The 21569-nt window shown below is 36.7% G+C and overlaps 1 protein-coding gene across 5 annotated transcripts in view; it reads right to left on the reverse strand.

Moving 5' to 3' along the window:
* Positions 1-21569, reverse strand: part of LOC107088299 (protein diaphanous homolog 3-like) — a 200745-nt gene that overhangs the window by 60137 nt on the left and 119039 nt on the right. For 4 of the 5 annotated variants that reach the window (XM_015380388.1, XM_015380391.1, XM_015380389.1 and 1 more), the window contains 3 exons: positions 19668-19803; positions 4782-4877; positions 4413-4475 (listed from right to left, as the gene is read on the reverse strand). In XM_015380388.1, the coding sequence (XP_015235874.1) occupies positions 4413-4475; positions 4782-4877; positions 19668-19803 (295 nt within the window). The remainder of the gene's footprint in view (positions 1-4412; positions 4476-4781; positions 4878-19667; positions 19804-21569) is intronic. The other variant, XM_015380392.1, reaches the window with a different exon arrangement.

Here is a 21569-nt window from a genome sequence, read left to right on the forward strand (position 1 = left end):
TATATATATATATATATATATATATATATATATATATAATATGTTAATGTACAAAATTATGCAGCTCTAAGACTTCTTGTGAATTGGGAACGTGGGTTGCTGGAACAGCATTTAGAAAACTAAATATTACAGACAAAACTCCACGATAACGATGTTAAATCTCATACAGCATTATGTGGATGCTCAGTCATACACAAACTAAGGGTAAAATGTATGATTAGATCAATTTTTAGACCTCACACTAATCCAACCATTTAGGGAAGATTGAGAACTACATAGCCTGTTAAAAACTTAATATTGTTAGAAAAAAGTGCAAATAAAACCAAAAATAAATCCTTACACTTAATAGGCAGAAGTAATGTACCTCATCCTGAGACAAATTAAAACCTCAGTCCACACATCTGATCCCGAAGCACCCAGCCTATTCCAATTGGGAGCGCATCAAAGTGACCAGCCACTTTTAAAAACATTACAGGACAGCATGGTTGATACAATCTCCACCATTTCATCTTTAGATCTGTGTTTCATCCACTATGCAAGTCACAAACGTACACACTAACATAGACAGAAAGATAAGAAGCTTCTGGAGAAAGAAATAATACCAACTCATTAGTGAAAATCAGTATCGGCAGAAAAAACAAGTCAGTATTGGCCAGAAAAGGCCAGATTTTTCTATTTGAAAATTAAGGTTAAAGGTTAAAATTACATTTCTATTTAAAACACAGCTCAAACGGCTATTTTCTATGGATATATGCAAAGGTTTAAACAGGTAAGGGGGGAAAGTGATACCTGAAAGCAGAAGCCGACTGACAATAATCTATCACTGTAATGAAGAGCCCACATGCGGCATGTGATGTGTGGATGATATATTGTGTCTAAATGTGGATATATCAGCAGCTTCTCCAGTTAAACTTTTGAAATCATGAAGTCTTGCATCAATTGAAATACATCAATGTAGGAAAGGGTCTGTGCTCTTCTTTTGTTTTGTTTTTTTCACTCGAGCTCACCGAAATGATTTAATAACTCTGCTCCTTTTCTGCTTATGTCATGTCTGGAGGAAAGGAGCAACCAAGGGAGCTGATGGAGTAAAGAGAAAGCAAAGTCAAAAAGTAAAGAGCCGACTGAAGAACTTTAGGAGGGAAGCTATCTTATGTAATAGACGATGATACGAACAGACAAGGGCGTAAAAGAAGAAAGAAAAGGTATGAACACCTTCTTCGGGATATAGTTAGCCCACAGTGGATTCCATAAGTCCATAAGAGGCCAAATCAAATAGGAAAGTATCTAACCATTTTCCACTGGAGCATCTGAATCTACAGTTTTTTGTGAAAGAAAAGAACACACAAAGCTACAAAGACACAATCTTCCATTACTTAATTCTATTTTTCCCAGGTTTATCCTAATGGTGCTCTGCTATACTTCTACTGAAAGACTCTAAAATTGCATCTATTTGCCATTTTCTGGATCCATTTGTCCATCCATCAAAACTGTTTAAAACTCCCCCAATTGCTAACCTGAGTGGATCAAAGCAGCTACGGTATATAGAGATACATAAATTCAGTAAAAAGGGTCGTAAGGTTAACCCTGCATATAAGATATAAAGAATTTTTTTAAATACAATTTGACAAAAAAATAACTAAAGGTCTGCTTTTAAGGTAAAGAAATTAATGTGAAAAGTCACTTGTCTCCATTTGGCGCCCGCGTTCGCCGACTTTGTGAGGTGACCTTTACATCAATTTCAAGCTCTGGTTCAGAGTTTAGACCACATACAATAATTGTTAGGTCAGGTGTCGCGAAAGACATTCGAGGTAATTGCTCTTAAACAAAGAAGAGTACCTGACCTCACTGATCATAACAGATCAGTCTAGGACAGAGTACTGGAGCCAGCATACGCTCTTAGTGCCCCCCTGGCTTCCACTGTTTAAACACTTGTGGACCTCTTCCTCTCTGTCAAACACAACAGGAGAGGGGGGGGGGGGTATAGCTGTTTGATTCCCTCCCACATGTACATACTTTCAACCAGCTTGGGAAACAGAAAGGTTGTGACAGGACCTTCCAGATGGAGCCTGAGCAGATGTTTTCAAGGAGAGACAGTTTAAACCCTTTGGCTATTTTATAGATTCAATAAAGGATCTTACACTTGTGTGGCTAACCACCATCGATCCATCATTCTGTGGAGCCCGATCCAATTTAGAGAGCTCAGGAGCCCCAGAGCCCCACAGCCTTATCCTAAAGCAGGCCACAGCCAGCGCAAAGCCTGCTTACCTTCATCCCCCTAAAGTCAGCAGGTGTGTCTGTCTGCCTTTTATGGTTGTATTTATTTGTATACGTGTGCTTAGGCAGACAGCAAGCCCAGCCAAAAACACCTTTGCTGCTGGCTCAAGTCAGAGTGCACTGAGCTGTTCTAACCTAGCTCTGGAGGAGAGGCGAATGAGGAAAATAAGAGCTTTAGAAGGAAAGTAAGGAATAGAATCCGATCCAAGGCAAAGATTAAGAAAAGGTGGAGAAAAAAAAGATCATTTAATCTTCACGTTGTAAACAGTGACTTAAAGGCATTTTATAATCCAAGGGTTAGTTAACATAACCAAATATTTCCCTTCATTCGTGGCCAAACCTTCTGGTTCAGATGCTTATTTTCTAATTCTGTTATCTGCTTCCCTGGAGTGCAGCAAAACCTCGGAGCTCTTTTATTAAAGGCTCTTTAAAATATTTAGACTGAGAGTTATGAAACTAAAAAAAAAAAAAAAAAACTGTTTGTGCTGCTGAATAAACTTCATCACCTCCCAAATAAACAAAGAGGTTCGAACAGCTTTCATTCTCTACAGCGACTAAACCCAGGGCAATTAAGGCCTGGAGCTCCGTAGGAGTACAGGAGGGAGAAAGGAAACAGGGGGGGCAGCAGAGAACCTCCATACCAATAACAGGCAATTATGAATGGGTAGGGCCATTGCCTGGCCATGAGAGTATAGGAGAAGACAGCAGGGATATGGGATGGTAGGGAAATGAGGAGGAGTGTTATTTAGGAGGCAGATGGCAGAGAGGGGAAAATTAAGATGAATGGGCACTGAGAGGGCTGAGCTGGTGCTGGGCAGAGGAAAGTAATTAGCTGTGGTTGCTTTGGGAGGCTGGCAGTGAGTATGATGCCTGCAGTGACAAGCGGAAGCCTTGAGCTTTATTAGACAACAACGATAATCCTAAGGCTGCCAGCAGGGGGCAGTTGGGTCGGCAACCTTTTAGCAACTTCTTACCTTCCCCCCGCATCATGTGGTCTTTTCACAGCATGGGCTATGTTTTAGTATGCACTGTATTTTCTACTCTGATCACTCCCTAATAAAACATGTTTCTAGCCTATTCTCCTTTATGATTCCTCTTTAACATTCACACATACCGTCTGAAGACAGAGTCAAAGCCTTTTCGCCCACCTAACTGCACAGTCTCACTCCTAACATCTGGCCTTCTGCTTTTTTCTCACACCGCTTCCACTGTTACAGTCACATCTATCCATCACTTTCCTCCCACCCCATATATATCCTTCCTCTGTGTCCCTTTCCAATCTAATTTCAGATATGCTGTAGCAGAACAACAGAGCAACACCCTTTATCACACCCATCAATGATGTGGGTGGATTGAGCACAAATTATTTTATTCATTTTTGTGCTTGAGCCAAGCCCACTAGGATTCCAATTACAACTAATAAGATGTAATAAGAGTAACAGGATCTTTTTTTTAAATACCTAAGTGAATTATTTACAACAGAAAGCTGAAAAACACATGAAATAATTATCTGTTCACAACTAAGACCAACATGGTGCTATTTTATTTGAACTACCGTACTTGGATGCTATATATTCAGGTTCAGCTTAGAAGTTCAAACGTTAAGCTCAAGGGAAATAAAGCCTCTGAATATGAATGCATGATTCTAGTTACTATTTGGGATACAAGTAAGTTGCTTCTATTTTATGTCACAACCTCTCCAGTTGTGAAAAGAAGGCCTTGGAGAAGCAAGCACACAGAATAAACAAATAAATCAGGTGGAAAAAATATGAAATTTAAAGAATGTCAAAGATGAAATGTGCATTCAAAAGACCAAAGAATTTACTCAAAAACCTCAGTCAAGGAGAAGTTCAGAGCAGCTCACATGCCACTCTCAATGCCAACACTATTTCACTCAGTTTGCACGCTCCACCAACTCGCTCAGGCCAATTTTCTTTGAAACGCTTGAAAGACGCACGCAGGGTGAAAAACAAGAAAGACGTGAAGCACAAAATAAGCTGGACACATGTACTGCAGACCCAAATTTGCATTGCGGCGCGTGCAAGACTTGCTTTTAATGCAGATATGCAACAGCAGATGAAGCAAAAAGCTGAGCATGCCCAAAGCTTTAAAAGCATTCTTTCGACGGCTGCTTTTACCATAGTTAACGGGCCTGAGAACCTGGCGGAAGGAGCTGGGGCTGATCGTCTGCTGGTAGTTATCTGTAGGGAGTGCAGCGGACAAATTGTACACTAAAACACCCGAAAGCTGTCTAACAGAAAGTGAAACATCTCAGGGGTAATCTATGTCTGGGAAAAAAAAAAATTGAAGTTTTCCAATAAGTATTTCTTAATGTTCACAGATTAAAAAACAATGAGGATGCACTTAATTTTTATTTTCTATCAAGCAAGAGGAAAAAAAAAAATAGTTGTATAACCAATGATTTTCTAACATCTGACCTGAAATCGAAGTGCAGCATTAGATTTAATGGTCTGTATTTGGGGATAAATGTGAGAAATAAGACTTACCTCTGGGTCTCGGCACTCTCTTCCTACGCTCTCTGAATGCAGCTCCAGACTGCAGGGCTTCCAGCAAACTATCCATCACACCTGTCTCATCATTCTCTGAGAAAGACAGAAGAAAAAGAGAACATTAAAAAGGAGAAATTTCCTGAAACAAAATCATAAAGTATAACAAAACTATTTCTTTTGGTAGGGTGTGCTTTGCCGAGTGCAACGAAATGGAAACGAGCATCCAACAAGTAAGAAAATAACCTTAAAAGCATTAAGGAGAGGTTGCTCTAGGAGGTAATCCAAAAATTGGCTAACTGGCATCACTGGAGAAAGAGGAAGACAGTATTTTTACACACTGGTCCACAAATGATAACTCATAATAAATTATAAAATATATATTATATATTATTGAGATATAAAATCTATTTTTCAAGAGAGATATCTGAGGATAAACATTTCCTCCCAACCTGGTACGCATCCAGTCAGCCTTTCTCATCTAAAGGCTTTTCTTTACCAACATTACTTAAATGCTGTAGAACTGTAGTGAAAAAGACATCAATGAACTTCAAGAGCATCTAGGAAAGATTTTCAATATTCTTGAAAGTGTACCTAAAGTTAGAAGTAAACTTAAAGTCAAACTGTTGAATGAGTAGGTCTGTCCAAACCTTTAAGTGGTAGTGCATGGAAATCACATGCATACTTGATGTACCAAATACATCTAAATATAAATTCCCGTTGTTTAAATGGGTATGCACTGAAAAGGGGCAACATGCTTTAATGAAATGTTTGGGAAAACACTGTGCATGCTTGAAAAATATGAAATTTTTTTCTTTGCAGTCAGTCTCATGAAATAAATTTGAAACTTGATACTGGTTATAAGGAAAATCACTCCAAAACTGATCATGTTTATAACATCTGCATAAATCATTAAACTCATGTGGTTATTTCAGGTTAAGAGAGAAAAAAAAAAAAAGAGTGTTACAGTTGTTAGAATTTCTGCCAAGCAATAAAAAAAAGTTCTTTATTTATTGCATAAGGTTTCCTGTCCATATGTGGGTTCTCTCTGGGTACTCCAATTTCCTCCCACAGATGACGGTTAGGTTAGATGGCCACTTTCTTAAATGCCACACACTAGAGTGTCAGTGTGAGTGTGATTATTCGTGTTTCCCAGTGATGGACTGCTAACCTGTTCAGGATGTACAGAAACCGCAGATTGTTAAAGAAAATATTTTTTTATATTTTTTTAAACCCAAACAATACCAGTTTAGTAATCTTATGCATAGGTACTTCTTTGGCAGCCTTAGTTTTAGACACTAAACACTTAAACCTATTTCCTAACCATATCTCGATCAATCCTAACCCAGGCTTGGATTGGGTGAACCAGGCCGATGTGACCAAAATAACCCAAAAATAGGATTGTTCCATTTTCCATCCAGCAGCTTTTAGAGAGCGTGCAACAACTTTTCTCTTTTTTTTCTGAAATAATTTGCATCATCTGTTATATAGTCAGAAATTCAGTCAGAGCATACTGGTGTTTGAACAAGACAGTTTAGGAGCAGGACATATGAGTACAGCAGGGAGGGAGAAGCTGCATGCTCTGGTAATAACATCAATAGGTGGAAATAAATCTCCACATAAGTAGTTGTTTGCTGCAGCTGCTGTGGCTGCTTCAGGGTTTAAAATATCACATATTGGAAAATGGTTTAAAACCTAATATACAGTCAGACTTAATCAGATTGGAACTGAAAATGAAAAATGTGAGTCACTGACGACTTGATGTAGAGTGTTAAATGTAATTAGAACAGTACAGACTGCAGACGCACATAATGAAGAAGACTAAAGTATAGCAGCAACAAATCCACGAATGACTCAAATGATTCAATAAAACATAACATTTCCAGCCAAAATCTCTAGCCTCAATTATTCATCTACTTCCAATATCTTCATGCTTTTCTACTGTCGGACTTTTTCCTCTAACAGTGGCCATGTGTTTCACAAAGACGGTTACTGCAGCTGCACAGCATGCTTTACTTCAAGTCAACAGTGATGGAAAGAGACAGAAGATGAAGAGGAAAAACAGGAGGGGAAAAAGCAGCTTTTGTCAAAGAAAAGAAGTGAACTTTCTATGCTGTAAACCCAGTTAGATTATAACAGAACGTCAGCAAGCTCGGACGGATGTTTTCGAGGCCTCCACTTGGAAAATGATATTTACTGAGCTTGCCGCGGGACTCTCCATGAAACCCCCTGTGATGCTAAACTGAAAACAAATGGTACTGAGCTCTGCTCATTCACAGCGAGACAAAGTTTTTTACAGTAATAAATAGTTGATGGCCAAGTTTTATCTGTAAAAAAAAAAGACAAGTTCTTTTCTTGGTTTTAGCACCAGAACATTTAACACAGTATGGTGAGACAAGAGAAACAGAATAAAGAAACATCAAGGGAAAATGAGAACCTTTGATTCAGAGCGAATGTGGAGCATGTAAAGCAGCTGTTCGCACATCCGCTGATAGATTTCTGCTCGTCTGAAGCGGTTTGATAGATATCCTGTCCCAACTGGCTGCACGGGTAACATTCACATTGAAGTGTGCTTCAAATTCAACAGTGAACCCAATTATTAAACATATCTTACAATCTTAGCCCTCAAATATAGCCTTTTCTACAAAAAAAAAAGGTAAGTATTATCAATAAACATTTGCCCTTTATATCCACAAAAGCATTCTACCATATTTAACTACATAATTCCACTTTTTGAGCTATATAACAACAAGGGTGCTATTTATCCTGTTTCAATGCATAAAATGACTTTAAGATAAAGACTCATTTCAGACTAGAGGTGTTTTCCTTTAAAACATGGTACAGCGTTCGTCTCGGGTCTTAAGAGGATAATGAGCGCTGAACTGGAGTGAGCTATTGACTTCTGAGATGTCTGAAAGCTTCTCCCTTGGTTCCTTTAAATCTTTTATAAGACATAAGCTATCACCACCACAGTCTAAATGTAGGATGTAGTCTTCAGACTGATAGTTCCATCTTGTGTCATGCACAAAGCAGACCTACAAAAACTGTCAATCACTGCCAAAATACACAGTCCCTTGATATCAACACTACTTTATACCAAAGAGTCTATATTCAGGGCAGAGTGTCCCCTTGGTACTGGGAGGTGGTTGTTCTAATCCCTACACAGAGTGGTGAAAACAACAACAAAGACTTTTAATGGCCCACTTCCTTGTCGGCTGGGTCATATGTGCACAATTTTGTGCTTTTTTCGTTCGCAACACTCACATTCCCCCTTTTTTGCTGATACGTCCCTAGTTCTTCATCATTACACTGAGTGGAGAGGCAGCGACGATTCCTGAGCAAACCAAACACACTTCGACGTTCAGATTTGTCTCCTATGCCGCTGCAATTCATCACAGGCACTGAGCTTTAAGACTTGCCACAAGACACTCATACAAAAATAGAGCCAGCATGCACAGAAAGCAAAAAAAAAAAAAAGAAAAAGCAGATTAATCTATCGCAACCTGCAGTAAGCGCCTTCATGTGCAGAGCGCCGTTTGACTCCAGCCTTCAAGAACATGAAACATTTTGTGTGCCTCTGGAGGCGAGGAAAAACGAAGCCCTCCCAGATCTCCTGCCTTAGGAATATATGGCAGTAAAAACAGTCAGATTTTACACCCAACTCCAATGCAATTCACCTCAGCCGAGATGCAAAACTCTGTTACAGAACACGGACAAAAGGTAAAGACCAAAGGAATATATATTTATCTACTAACGGCCACCTTTTCTCTTACTGAAAGATCATAAGTGTGTAACATTGGTGGAAATTGTGGGGCGACGAATGGCAGCAGATTATTAGTCAAGCTAGCTGCTGTGAAATGGCTTTGAAACAGTCCTTCAGTCTGTGAAAGGAGGTGATGTTTAGGATTCAGGGACAGAAAAGAGGCCAGTGAGAAGGACGGTGCAGCAAAAAGAGATATTCAAACTCTTACAGCAGGGGTTCTGATTGGTGTTTTGATGCAACTAACATAACTGCTTTTCTGTACTTATTTGGTTGGAACTGACATCAAGGCTGACATATTTTCTTTGCACTTTAGATAGTGACATTTGCTTTAAGGTATGCAAGAAACAAACATTGCTTCTAGTCAATGCATGCTTCAAATCTATGGATCAAACTGCAAACCAATCTCAATTTAGACTTAAGTGTTTGAGGGTGTTATGTAACATGTCCAATTAGATAAAAAAAACTAAAGGCAAGGTGTTAAATGTGCTAGAGTAAGGGTACAAGAGTAGGGGCCAAATTCACAGAATAAAAAGGAAAATATAAGTTCTGGGAGCAAAATCAAGAAGAAGCCGGACCTCCACCCCAGGGTTAGAAAAAGCTGTAGTTACCCTCCTGTCTGAAGTGAAACTTCAATCACCATCTATTTAATCAGGGCCTGTTCTGGGAGGAGTATTTCTATTGTCTGGACAAAAAGTCTGTGTCGCCGTCTACTCCCCATTCAGTCCTGGGCTGATATCTCCAGCCACTTCTCTCAACAGCTTGTGGCACTTATCATCAAGACAATGACCAACTGTGTGCAACTGAGGTGGGCCGGAGAGAAAGAATAAAAAAACCCTGCCATCAGGGGTGGGATAGCAAAGCTTAAAAGAAAGAAAATAACATGTCTGGTACAATGAATGCAGAAACACTACTGTGCTCTCCAGGACAATTGCAGGACAAATATTTCAAAATGGCAGTCAATACCTTTTCTCTTTAGTGAAAATGTTTCATTAGAATTAACTCATTCTTTGCCACCAAACAGTATGTCACATATTTATGATTAAGAGTGAGGACCAAATGATAGCAGTACAACCAGAATTCATCAGCGCCTGAAATTTGCTTCTGATCACAACTTACTATCCTGTACTGAAAAGTTTTCATTCTAAAGCGTTGGTTGAAGAAAAAAATAAAAGCATTGTTAATTCATAAATAAATTGGGAAAAAAAATGTTTGCCCTCAAGACAATGTTCAACAAATGATAACTGTTGTTTACGTATTTTCTGCGAGTCTATATTAGCCACACCAACAGTTTTCTATCATTACTTTCAGTTGCATTTTTGCATTGCACAGTTTTCCTTTCTTTCTTTTAAATAGTGGCCTATTTTTATATGTGTGACTGGAAATTCTTCATGGTTTTTACTAGACAGGCATTGTAGGACCCAAGATCTAAGAAATAAATTAAGACCAATAGCAACACATGCAGTAAGGTTTTTGTTTTCTTTTTAGAATTGTGCTTCAAACACAGGCCAGATGGCACATGGTAATAAATGGGAATAAATAGAGAGAAACCCTTAAGTCTTTCCCAGATGGGGCAACCGGTGGAGCTAGTTAAAATGTACCTTTTTTATATCTCATATAGAAGCAGAACTTTAAGAGTCAGCCAGGTTTTTTATGTCCTCAAGACATGTAATTCATGTATGTATGTAGTTTCATCTGGATTTATAGACAGATATAGCTGAGTATCATCAGCATAACAGGGAAAATTAATCCAACGCTGGGAGGAAGATCTATCATTAACGTGAACAAACAAAAATCGGTCAGATAAATACGATATAAATCAGTTTAGTGCTGTTACTTTAATTCCTACAAAATATTAAAGTCTTTCTGAAAGAATATTATGATCAACTGTGTCAAATGCAGCACTGAGATGTAACAGGACAAGTACAGATACAAGTCCATTATCTGAGGCCATGAGAAAGTCATTAGTGACTTTCACCAGAGCTGTTTCAGTGCTATGATGAGCTCTGAACTCAGACTAAAACTCTTCAAAAAAAGTTAATTATGGTATAACTGGTCACACAATTGATTGGAAACTATTTTCACAAGAATTTTAGATAAAGGAGGATTAGATATAGGGCTATAATTGATAAAGTCAACCGGGTCAATTACAGCAACCTTAAAAGCCTGAGGTGCATATCCCTGTAACAGCGATAGATTAACAACATCTAAAATGGAGGAGGGGATCATAGGGAATCCTTCTTTAAATAAACTGGTGGAATTGAATCTAACATACAAGCAGAAGGCTTAGATGAAGATAATAGTTCTGGTAACTCTGAAAGATCAACTGGATGAAAACAGTCTAAGCCTATTTCAGATTCAATAGCTACCTCAGATGCTGCCTCACCGTAAAGAGATAAAACAATCATATTTATAGCTGTGCTAAGGATCTTATTTTTGTATGTCTTATGACATTCAAATTTTTTCTAAGCAGGCAAATTTTGTTTTTGCAAGTTTTGTCAGCATCATAACTAACAAAAAAATATTTTCAGAAGTAGCAGGATATGGGCTTATTGAATAGAATATTTCAATCTGTAGGAATTGTATTATTGTATATATTATATGTGTATATTAGTTTATATGTTGTCAGAATATCATAATAGTTTTGTTAACCAAACATAATGACTGATGGAGAAACTATCTCACAGTGGTTTATGTTGGTAAAAAAAAATAAAAAAGTAAAAAGTTAAACTGGATATAGAGAGAGTCCAGACAGTGATTGGTAAGGGGAATTGACGGGTCAAATTTTTGTTGTGGCCCTTTTAGTGCTGATAAAATGTACAGTATTCTAGTAATTCAGTAATTCAATTTGTTTAAATTATCGCTCAGATTTGAGATCAGCAAGTTCAAACAACTTGGATTGGAATTGTTTTTGTATTGTAATATTGCTGACATTTTGATCAATTTAATAATTCAATAAAATGTTTTAAAAATTACAAAAATTTAAAAATGTAGCCGTGCCCAAATTCTGACTAAATACTTAACAGTATTGTATAATTTGGAGGAAACTAAAACAAATGGCTCTATATCTTTGTCTAAGCTATTTGTATTTTATTTAACAGGGAGATTTTATCAGTTTTGCATGACATATTACTAATAGAAATTTTATAATTTGAGAGGAAAATAGACATTAGCAAATACAGAATGACTCAGAAAGACAAAAAATTAATCAGTCGCTTCTTATCCTGTTCTTAGCTAAAGCTGCCATTAATACATTTTCAGGGTTGCTGTTATTTTTCTTTTACATGGACTCATACCTTACTGTTCCAAACCTATCACAGATACAGTTTCCAGAATGGACCTTTTTCTTTCTCTCATTTTTCTTCTGCTCCTCCAATATTTTCACCATTCTTGCATCCAGTGTTGCATGTCTTGCTGTTCTTCTATTTGACATCTTAATAGTTCATCGCTTGTAGCCATGTAGAGAATGTTAAATAAAGCTCTGATGTGTAATTTGTCGCTCTGCAAACAGTTCTGCTTCTGGCCTACCCTGGGAGTTAATGCAACAGATTTGTCATACACAAGCCAGGCACAGCTTGGGGAGGAGGAAAAAACACCTATTCAATCTGAATTTCAATCTCCATAGGGCTCTATGCAAATGCACACAAGCTGACGCTTCCTCTCTCTCAAGTTGCCAGAACATGCTAATGGCGTATCCAGGCGTCATATCGTAGGGCATGTAGAGGCCCAGTCTGGCAGGTAAAAGAGGAGGTGGAAAATGAGAATGAAGCAGGAATAGTCTCACATTTCAAGAACGAGTAAGCAGGCAAAACTAGAAATCATAATAAATGTAGACACTTGTCGCAGGTAAGGAAGCAAAAATCCATTTTGATCATTTCCTCCTGTAACCCCTCCCCTTTCCTTTCACGTCTCTCATTGCTGTGCCCTTCAGCATAATATGGATGCAGAGCCTCTCTGAGGCTTTTTAGGGAATTGATGGATAATCAGATGATTACATAGAAAATCTCCATTGAGGAAAATCCTCTCCGACAAACAAAGAGAAAGCTCTTTAGTTAATAAATAGACTGAGAGACAGACAGAGGGAGTATGTGTGAGAGGGACTAAGTAAATCCTGTTCTAGGCTGACAGCTGAAAGCCAACTCTCAATCACATATTTATTTAATTCAATCTGTCCATGTGTTCATATGTGTATCTGTGCATATGTGGATGTTGTCAGAAAAATCACTTCTTCAGCATGTTCCTGTATTTTCTCCAACACATATGAAATGTCTTATCCTTCTAAAATATATATAAAAAAAACTCCTTGTTCTCCCCATTCTAGCATTAACCACATGTAAGTCAGTTGGGTATTTCAAACTGATCCAAGAAAAAAAAAGTTTTGTCTGATTCAAAGGCAAATCATCTAGGGAAAAAAGTCCATTTATCCAATGTGATTTTTCTCACATTATGCATGCAGATATCTGGTTTCGACTGGATAAGACTGATTCCTATGACACTTATACTGAAAGGGAATAGATAAAGGTTTCTAATGAAACACAATCTCACACTACCAATAGGGAGGAAATTCGTCTGGGGTTTTACATATTGTTTAATGCGGCTGAAAGCAAATTATTTTGTGTGGCAATAAACTGATATTAACATAATTTTAAAAGCGCCAAAAAAATTGATGATTTAAAATAAATAAACATCTCTTTGCATAAATGAAATTATGTTGGCTTTTCCAGCTTTGTGTTGACCTGTTGTTGTTGTTTAAACAAAGCATTTTATCCAACTGTTGTCCAGAAACAATGTTAGATCTACACTTCAAAAGTAAAATATGTAAATCATTGGTGATTTGGATTCTGGTCTTAAGATAAACATGTTTTGTTTTTTTTTCCCCAATGAAGAGTGCTGTAAACACACATAGTTTGCTAAGATTTGATACATGCATTCATTCACTAGCCGTTATAGAACAGTAGGGAATTTATTTGAGTATTAATAGTGTTTTTATGGCAGTATTTGACTGCTCATAGGGTTTTAAAGCATTTTTACACCATTATTGGTATTTAGTAAAACCAGTTCATGTTTGCTTCATATGCATTAACATAATGCAGATAGATTATAAATGCAGGTTTGCAACACAAGTTATCGAATCAAAATCTATCATCTCCCCTCCCTCAAACTGCTAAATCAGTCATTTAAGGTAGATTTAAGTCATTTCACATTAACTTGTAAAGTTGCAATAAAAGAAATTCTAGAATTCTTCAATGCTGTTATTTAACATATTTTAAAGGTTGATGCACGGTAGGTAAAAAATATATAAGGAATACCTTCAGCTGGCAAATGGAAAGCAATAATTTTCAGACATTGGAAATCATAAAGCCTAGCTCATACACAATCTATTCAATAGTGCCCTACAGGAACAAGAGAAAGTTAAGTCAACTCTTTGCAGTTACCAGCATTTTGGAATTGATTATTCCCATAATGCAGACAGACCTAAGTCTGATACATCGATCAACACAATCCGACTGAGCATTTAAAACACACACATTTATTTGGTCAATTCTTTATCTTTTAAGCAGAGTTTTCACTCTCAGTGGAGGCTGATAAAAAAGGTGACATACTGGGTTTAGTAATTCATAAAGACGCATATTTCAGAAACAACCTTCAGAAGCTATTTTCTATGGCTGTTGTTGAGATTTCCACAACAATGAGGAGGACTTATAGACCATTTTCCTTAAAGCTATTTCTCTTTACTTGTATTTCTGGGACGTCTTGATAATGTCAAATAGCCCACCTAAGGTTATGCCATAGCAACTCAGTTGGATGAAGGTCAGGATTCTGACTAAGGCACTTGAAAAAAGGGTCTTTTCTTATAATCATTCTGTTGATGCCTCACTTGTATGCTTTGTGCTATGGTGTTTTTTGCATCAAACCTACTGTATTTTTTAAGGAATGTTTCATGTACTGTAAATTACTCAATAAACTCGTTTTTGTTGTCAAAATGTATCAAAGCCCTAATTGATCAAAACAGACTTAATGACCAGAACAAGCATTTCTCACAGTATGGATAAAGAAGTTAACCTTTTGTTCAGTAAATTGTTCTTCGTTACTTTTCTTAATTACCGTACAAAAAGTTCATTTTTTTCTAACATTGAAATGCACATTTGAGAAACAGAAAGAGTAATTTCAAACTTAAAGATTTATAATTGCAAAGAAAAAAAGTCAAATTGAGAACATGATTCAAGGACTATAAGAATCTAAATGTAGTTACCATATGCAAGTTATCGATTAAAGAGTTCATCTTAAGTTGACTGATCTCATCAATTAACTGACGATTCATAGATAAGCTGCCATTTTCTTAAAACCCTTAGTTTCCCCTTATAATGGGGGTCTTTTTAGGACATTAAAGGTAAAATAGTTTTTAGAATATTATCTTTTTTAAATACCTTTTTCTTTTTAAATAAATACATCATAATATTTTGATTTATTTAACAATTCTAGCTGACTGGAAAAACAAAAACATGTGTTTTCTCACATCTTATAAAAATTCGAGATATTCATAACAAAACATGAAAACTAACAGGTTCCTAAAAAATAAAAAGAAACAATAAAACATGCAAAACATTTACAATCCACTATGAATGTATACTATGGTTTAAAGATTGTGTATCTCTCAAAAATGTGTAAGGCTTTAAAGTCCACTTTATGCCAATGAAAAAAAGTAAGTAAATGATGTAGATATCTGCCTTTAGGGTAATTCATCAACCTTTGGTGGTAGCAACAATAGATATTAGGTTTATACTCGCTGCATCGAACAGGGGCTGAGGGTGTGCACGCCAAAGGTGACAATCTGGCGGCCCCACCCGAGAGCAGCCTAGCTGCTATGTCGCATGCCTCTTAATTTTTTTAACTTGGCGCTGACCATTATTTGTCAGATACTTCTATGTAGCGTCGGAAATGAACACTGGCCAAATGTGACTCATTTATTTCATTTGGTGAATTAATCCCAAAGCACCATTCACCCAAGGCCAGTAAATGTTTACACGTCGTAGCGCTTCAGTAACATCCTTCTGTCTTTTATTTTGGCTAGTTTCCATCTGTCCCATACAGAGAGCACAACCCCAAAACCCCGTCATTTAACAACAACTGCGCCGCTAGGCGAAATGTCGCAGTATATAGTTGGAGCAAGAAAGCATTCTAAAAGACAACATGGTGATGAGGAGTATGGGGAGCGAGGATCTATTGCCCCCAGGGTGCAAAGAAAGTTTATTGAAAAATGGTGCTTTCAGGGAGACTGTGTTCTGAAAGAGAATGGCTTATTTATGAGGATGCTAAGCTAATGAGCTGCTCTATGTGCAGCAAATACGCAAAAGAGAACAAACATGATTAATTTGTCGCTGGCTGTTAGTCTATGAAACTGGAGAGTATCCGTGAACACAAAGGCAGTTAATGCCACATTCACTGGACGTCCATGTCTCAGGCTCCATTAAAACAACCAGTGGCACAGCAACTGATAGTACACTGATGCTACAGTATAACAACACAAACATGGAGAGAGCAAAATATAGTTTTGTAATGCCCATGCAATTGGAAGAAAGGTTATACTTTTATTTATAGGCAATATAACAAATGAAAATAGTCTCCTGTTTTCTGAATGGTTTGGTTTATGGCCACTTTATCCACTAAAAGTATCTTTTATTTGCACTTTTTGGAATGAAATTGAATTAACCCCTAAATTACAACCTTGATTAATAAAGCTACATTACTCTTTATTTTAAAGGTATAGTGGATGGTTTTCATGAATATTTTAAAAAGACCCACCTTTTTCACTAAAGAAAAAAAATAATAATAAATCCAGATGCACAACCCTGTACCCGCTCCTGAGAGGGATTGCCTAATAAACGTGTGTGAGGGGAAATGTGCTTGTGCACGCTCTGTTTAAAAGTTGCTGTTTGCATCGCTCATACAAGCTTACTTTCTAAAAGACGATGTGCAGTTTTTCCAACATGTCAGACTCACCACCGGTAACTGAAATTGGGGATGAGCACGTAGGACGGCCTTACATAAACATATCACCAGAATGATTGACAATTAGGAGGACTATTTATTTAGATGAACCAACCACAAAAAGAACATCCTCCACTATACCTTTAACTTTGCATTTTACATAATGCCTTAGTGACATAATATGTTTCTGAAAAACATATGCGAGCCAGTTATTTATTTATTCTTTCTTTCTGGCCAGTAAATAATATTATTATCCAAGCCACGTGGGCGGTGAGTCAGAAAGTAAATTTCAGATACTGCTTCTATGTATATCTAGAAGTATATATATATTTGCATAATAATAAATACCAAAAATATAAAAACCAAAAATCAACTAAGCAGTTTCCATAGCGATAGTATAATCCATACAATGGACAAATTGAGATAGAGATAAGAAATAACAAGCTTTTTGAAAACAAACAATAACCAAAAAAAAACAACTAATGAATGAACTTTTAATATAATAATATAATCTGTCAAGCTTAAATTTTAATTTATCTGAACTAAAAGAGAAATTGTAATGAATTACTTTATAGAGAATACTTTTCAAATTTAAGAAATGACTTAATTGAAATAATTCTCACTATCAGATCTCACTATTTTAGGGGTTGTAACTCTTTAATTCTGACTCTAACCCTGTCATTATATTTACATAACACATGTTGCAGGACTTAACTTTCACAGTACAGCCAATTTCATTTCTAACTGCCAGGAATGTAAAAGTTATGCAAGGAGAAAATTCAGTCAATATATCAGTGTGGTAGCTGCAGAGGATCCATATTATAGCAAACTCAAACAATGCAGATGTAGCTTTTTAAAATTTTTTAATCTTTTTTTTTTTAAGCCAAGATGCTTTGGCTGGAGAGTCAACTCAACAGCACTTTGGACTGCAAGGAGCACACTGGATCTATTTATGGTGCTAAGTTCCAGAGAAGTGATAAAGTGGCACAGAAATTTAAACTTTAAATACTTGTAAAGGCCTCTACCTCATTCAACTGTTCTGCCAGCCTTGGCATCGAACTAGCTTCTGGCATCAGAGTTACTCCAAATCAAAACAGGGCGAAAAACAACCAGCAGGTAGATTCATATTCTTTGGCATAAGCAGCAGACAATCTTCCTCAGAGCAAGGTGCTATGTTAAGTAGAGTCATTATTCTGCAGGGTACACTGTTTATGGAAACCAAAGCAGTCCTTCCTTGCATCATACGTTGCATAAATGCAGGAAAAACCCTCAATATTTTGTGTATGTGTGTTTGTACCACTACTGTGTTAAAATCTTTAGATGATAAAACAAGACAAAACAATTATTTATACACAGCATCAGCCCAAACATTTTTTTTTTGTTTTTTACCATAACAGCATTTCTACGTTTTATAGATATTTTTTTTAAACAGACCATATTATCAGCAGTATGTATCGGCTTTAGTTTACTGAAGTCCCATCTCTAAAATTAACTTGTAACCAAGAAAGTAATCAAATAACTTCCTAACAATTAGTTGTCAATAAATGGTTGATTAGATTTAAATTTGTTCCGTCCCATTAATTGATAACAGTAGCTTAGAATTTTTGTTTATTTTTCAGTGTTCGGCCGTTAGAGGGTGACGCTGTTCATTCTTAATCTTTTATTTTATTTTATTTTTTTAGGTTTATTGCCATTTGCAAGAGATGAAATTCCAGAGCGGCTTCATTCTACAGCAGAAACATGAATCTATCCAGTCATATATACCAATATTTGGTTAGTAAGTACTTAATACTTCTGAAACAGTAAATAGTTACAACATATCGTAATGTGCGACTTTTTTAAAATTTAGATTATTGGAAAAAATATTTAATCTATTCTGTTTATAGAAAGATACTCTTGATACAAAAGAAATCATTATTTTATTTAACTTATAATTGAATTGTTAGATGATCGATAAGATCATTAACCTTAGATGTTTTTTTTCTTTTTTTTTGATGAATTAGGAAATAACTGGCATCCCTACTTTTAACCCTTTTCAGAGGCATGAATGCCAATGATTTTGTCTCTTAAATGTTCATAAGTTGCTTTATTTTCTTTTTTTAAACAAACTTTAATGTGTTAATTTCAGATATTTCTACCCATTCCATGTTGTCAGCAAGTCAAATTGGGCCAAAAAATATATATCTATATATTTAATGCATCTAAGGAGGCGTATTATATATATTTTTTGGCGTCTACATTAATTCAAGAAATGAATCTGCTTCTGTAATTACTTAGGCTGTCTTTTTTTATATATTGAAATTAGATTTAAAAATTCAGGCATCATTTGGTGACACAGAAAAGGAAAAAAGAAGAAATTTAACTGTAAAGTATCCAACACCAAAGTGCAGCAACACAAATCTTCTAAATTGTGTTTCGGGTCATTATTGTGTCATATCTTTCTACGAAATGCTTTAAACTACTCATTTTGCTATTTAATCACAGCCATAGCTATAACCCCAAAGCCACACTACAGGATCTTTGGATCATGACAATGCAATGAATATTATGCATACCTAGGATATAACACTTGTACTCCTAATGCCCTGGAAATAACTTTGATAGATTACACCATGAAAACTTTGTTATTTAAAAGATGAGGGCAAAGTGATTAATGATTAAAATCTCTCTGTTTTAATGTGTAATATGGCCTCATGGATCATTCTGAGCTCAAAAGATGGAGTAGAATTCACAGCAACTAGAAGGTCAGTAGTTTGACCTTCACAGTATAAGTGTTAATGGGTTAGTGTGGACTGTAGCTCCTGTGGAAGTGTGGAAGTGTTTTGGGGTGGCCTTAATGACAACTAGCAAAGACGTCTGCTCACAATAATGCATAATCAATCAAATCACCCACCAACATTTATTTTCTACAGATGTGGGTTCTTGTTTTGGGGAAGATAAACAGCGCATTGGGAGAAAACAGATGTCTCCTGTAATCCATTAAAATGAGACGTGTTTGTTTGTTTGATGAATGAGAGTCATTGTATTTGAATGATCTCCAACACCATTTGTAACTAGATTGATTTGACACGCAGCTCTCTGTAAAGGCCTTATCGTTGCGAGGGGATGACAGGGAAAGTAAATTGAACACTCTTTACCTGCACTGACTTCCAGTAACCTCCTCTTCTTCTGCTGTCTCTCCTGCTTTTCACGCTCAGCCTTCTCCTTTGCGGCCCGTGCTCTCCTCTGCTTCTCCTCCAACTCCCTCTGCCTATGGTTCTCCTTCAGTGCTTGCTGCAAGAGAAGAAGAGTGATGAAAAGATGGGAGAAGGAGAAAACACGACAGACTGCTAAGTTGGGTTAATTACAGTAGTGTAGGCCCTGTCAAAGGCAGAGGCAGCTGTCAAACCGCACAGGCGTCTTTATCGGGTGCTATTAGAGTCAGATGACGCTTCTAAGGTGCCCTGTCACTATGGCCTTGCCAGACATAAAATGGCTTCACAACAGAGACTCCAGACACTAGAGCCAGAGGACGGCTGGGATGACAAACCTGAATCTTGCCTCTGGCTCCTTTTGAAGAGAAAACATCTGATCCTGTGTTTTTTATTATGCAAGGAATCCTGGAGCTATATTTTACCATTTTCCTCTATTTTTATCAACCATTATTTTCTGGATAAACACCTCCATTGTCCTGACTTTGAATAATGATAAAATAGGAATAAAAAACATCTTCCTAAGTGTAGAGGTTCTAAGTTCATCATCACCTGGTTGCTAATGTGGGAACTTGATACTGTTTAAGGCTGACAAAGTGAGATAAAGCTAACAGCAGTGTAACTGCACCTGTTAAGCAAAGGTAAGTGTTTTTTTCTGTTTAAATTGTGAGTGCATCAATTTTTTTCCCCCTTCAGGGTTATTCTAGGGATTACATAAAACCAAAATCATTATGGTAATAATAAAAACCCCAACACCCGTGCACCAAAAACAGTGTAGAAATTCAACCAAAAAACAAATTTAAAGAAATATGATGTATATAACTTTATGACATACATGTGTAGAACTGTCTTGAAGCAAATAGGATTTTTCCAGTTTATATTCAGTCACGTCAGTTGGAAATTATTATTCAAGGTCAGCCCCTGGACGTTGCTCGGCGAGGCTAACATTGTTATACAGGTTGGTCTGCAGTTAAACAGCTGAGCACGTTAAACACATATTAAGCCAGGCTCACACACTGAATACAGCGTAGCCGCCGTGCAGCTAACGTGCTCCAAAAAGTCCCTGATGTCACAATGCTGCGACCTGGCTGACCCAGCTGTGACTCCAGCAGTGGAAAAGGTGCTCTAGAGAAAATAAGTGTACAGAGTTTAAGTTTCTGGGTATTGCTGGACATTACTCATAATATGTATGCATAAAATACCCCTTTCTTTCCTTGTGTTTCTGTTTTGCCTTTTTGCTTTTGGGTTGATTTTACTCTGGAATTCACTGGCACTTTAGTCTGTCTGGTGTCTGACTATTCCTGTTCGGCTTGTAAAATTCAGAGGCTTAATGCAGAGAAACAGTGATTCTGCAAGGAGAACTTCCTTCTTGGAGAGAATTATTTTGTTGATCCACAGAGCTTCTATATTGCACAACACTGATTTTAATGATTTGGGTTCCTTGTTGCAGCCCAACTGCATCTAGTGTGAGGCCAGCATCAAAGATTATTTAGTTTATGGCTGAAGCATGAGACATATACACACACTTATGTATTTTTTATATATATAGTCAAGACAATGAATTAGTTTTAGTTGATGCAGTCACTAGGTGAGTCAAAATTTTCTACATTTGAATCAAAAAAGAACTCAAGTCATAATTCTTAAACCAAGCGTTTCAAAATAGGGAAGCAAGTTATTGATTCATTAATTACCATAATGTTGACTGATCTTATCGATTGACTTACAATTAATTTAAAACATTAAATAAAAACATTAACAAAAGGTCTTTTTCTTAAAAATATGAGTAATCTTGTATCAAACTTATCTTTGCATAATATTACGCATAATATGAATTTAATTAAATAGCAC

The sequence above is a fragment of the Cyprinodon variegatus genome, unplaced genomic scaffold (genome assembly GCF_000732505.1).
Source record: "Cyprinodon variegatus isolate N-32 unplaced genomic scaffold, C_variegatus-1.0 Scaffold212, whole genome shotgun sequence".
Classification (NCBI taxonomy): Eukaryota; Metazoa; Chordata; class Actinopteri; order Cyprinodontiformes; family Cyprinodontidae; genus Cyprinodon; species Cyprinodon variegatus.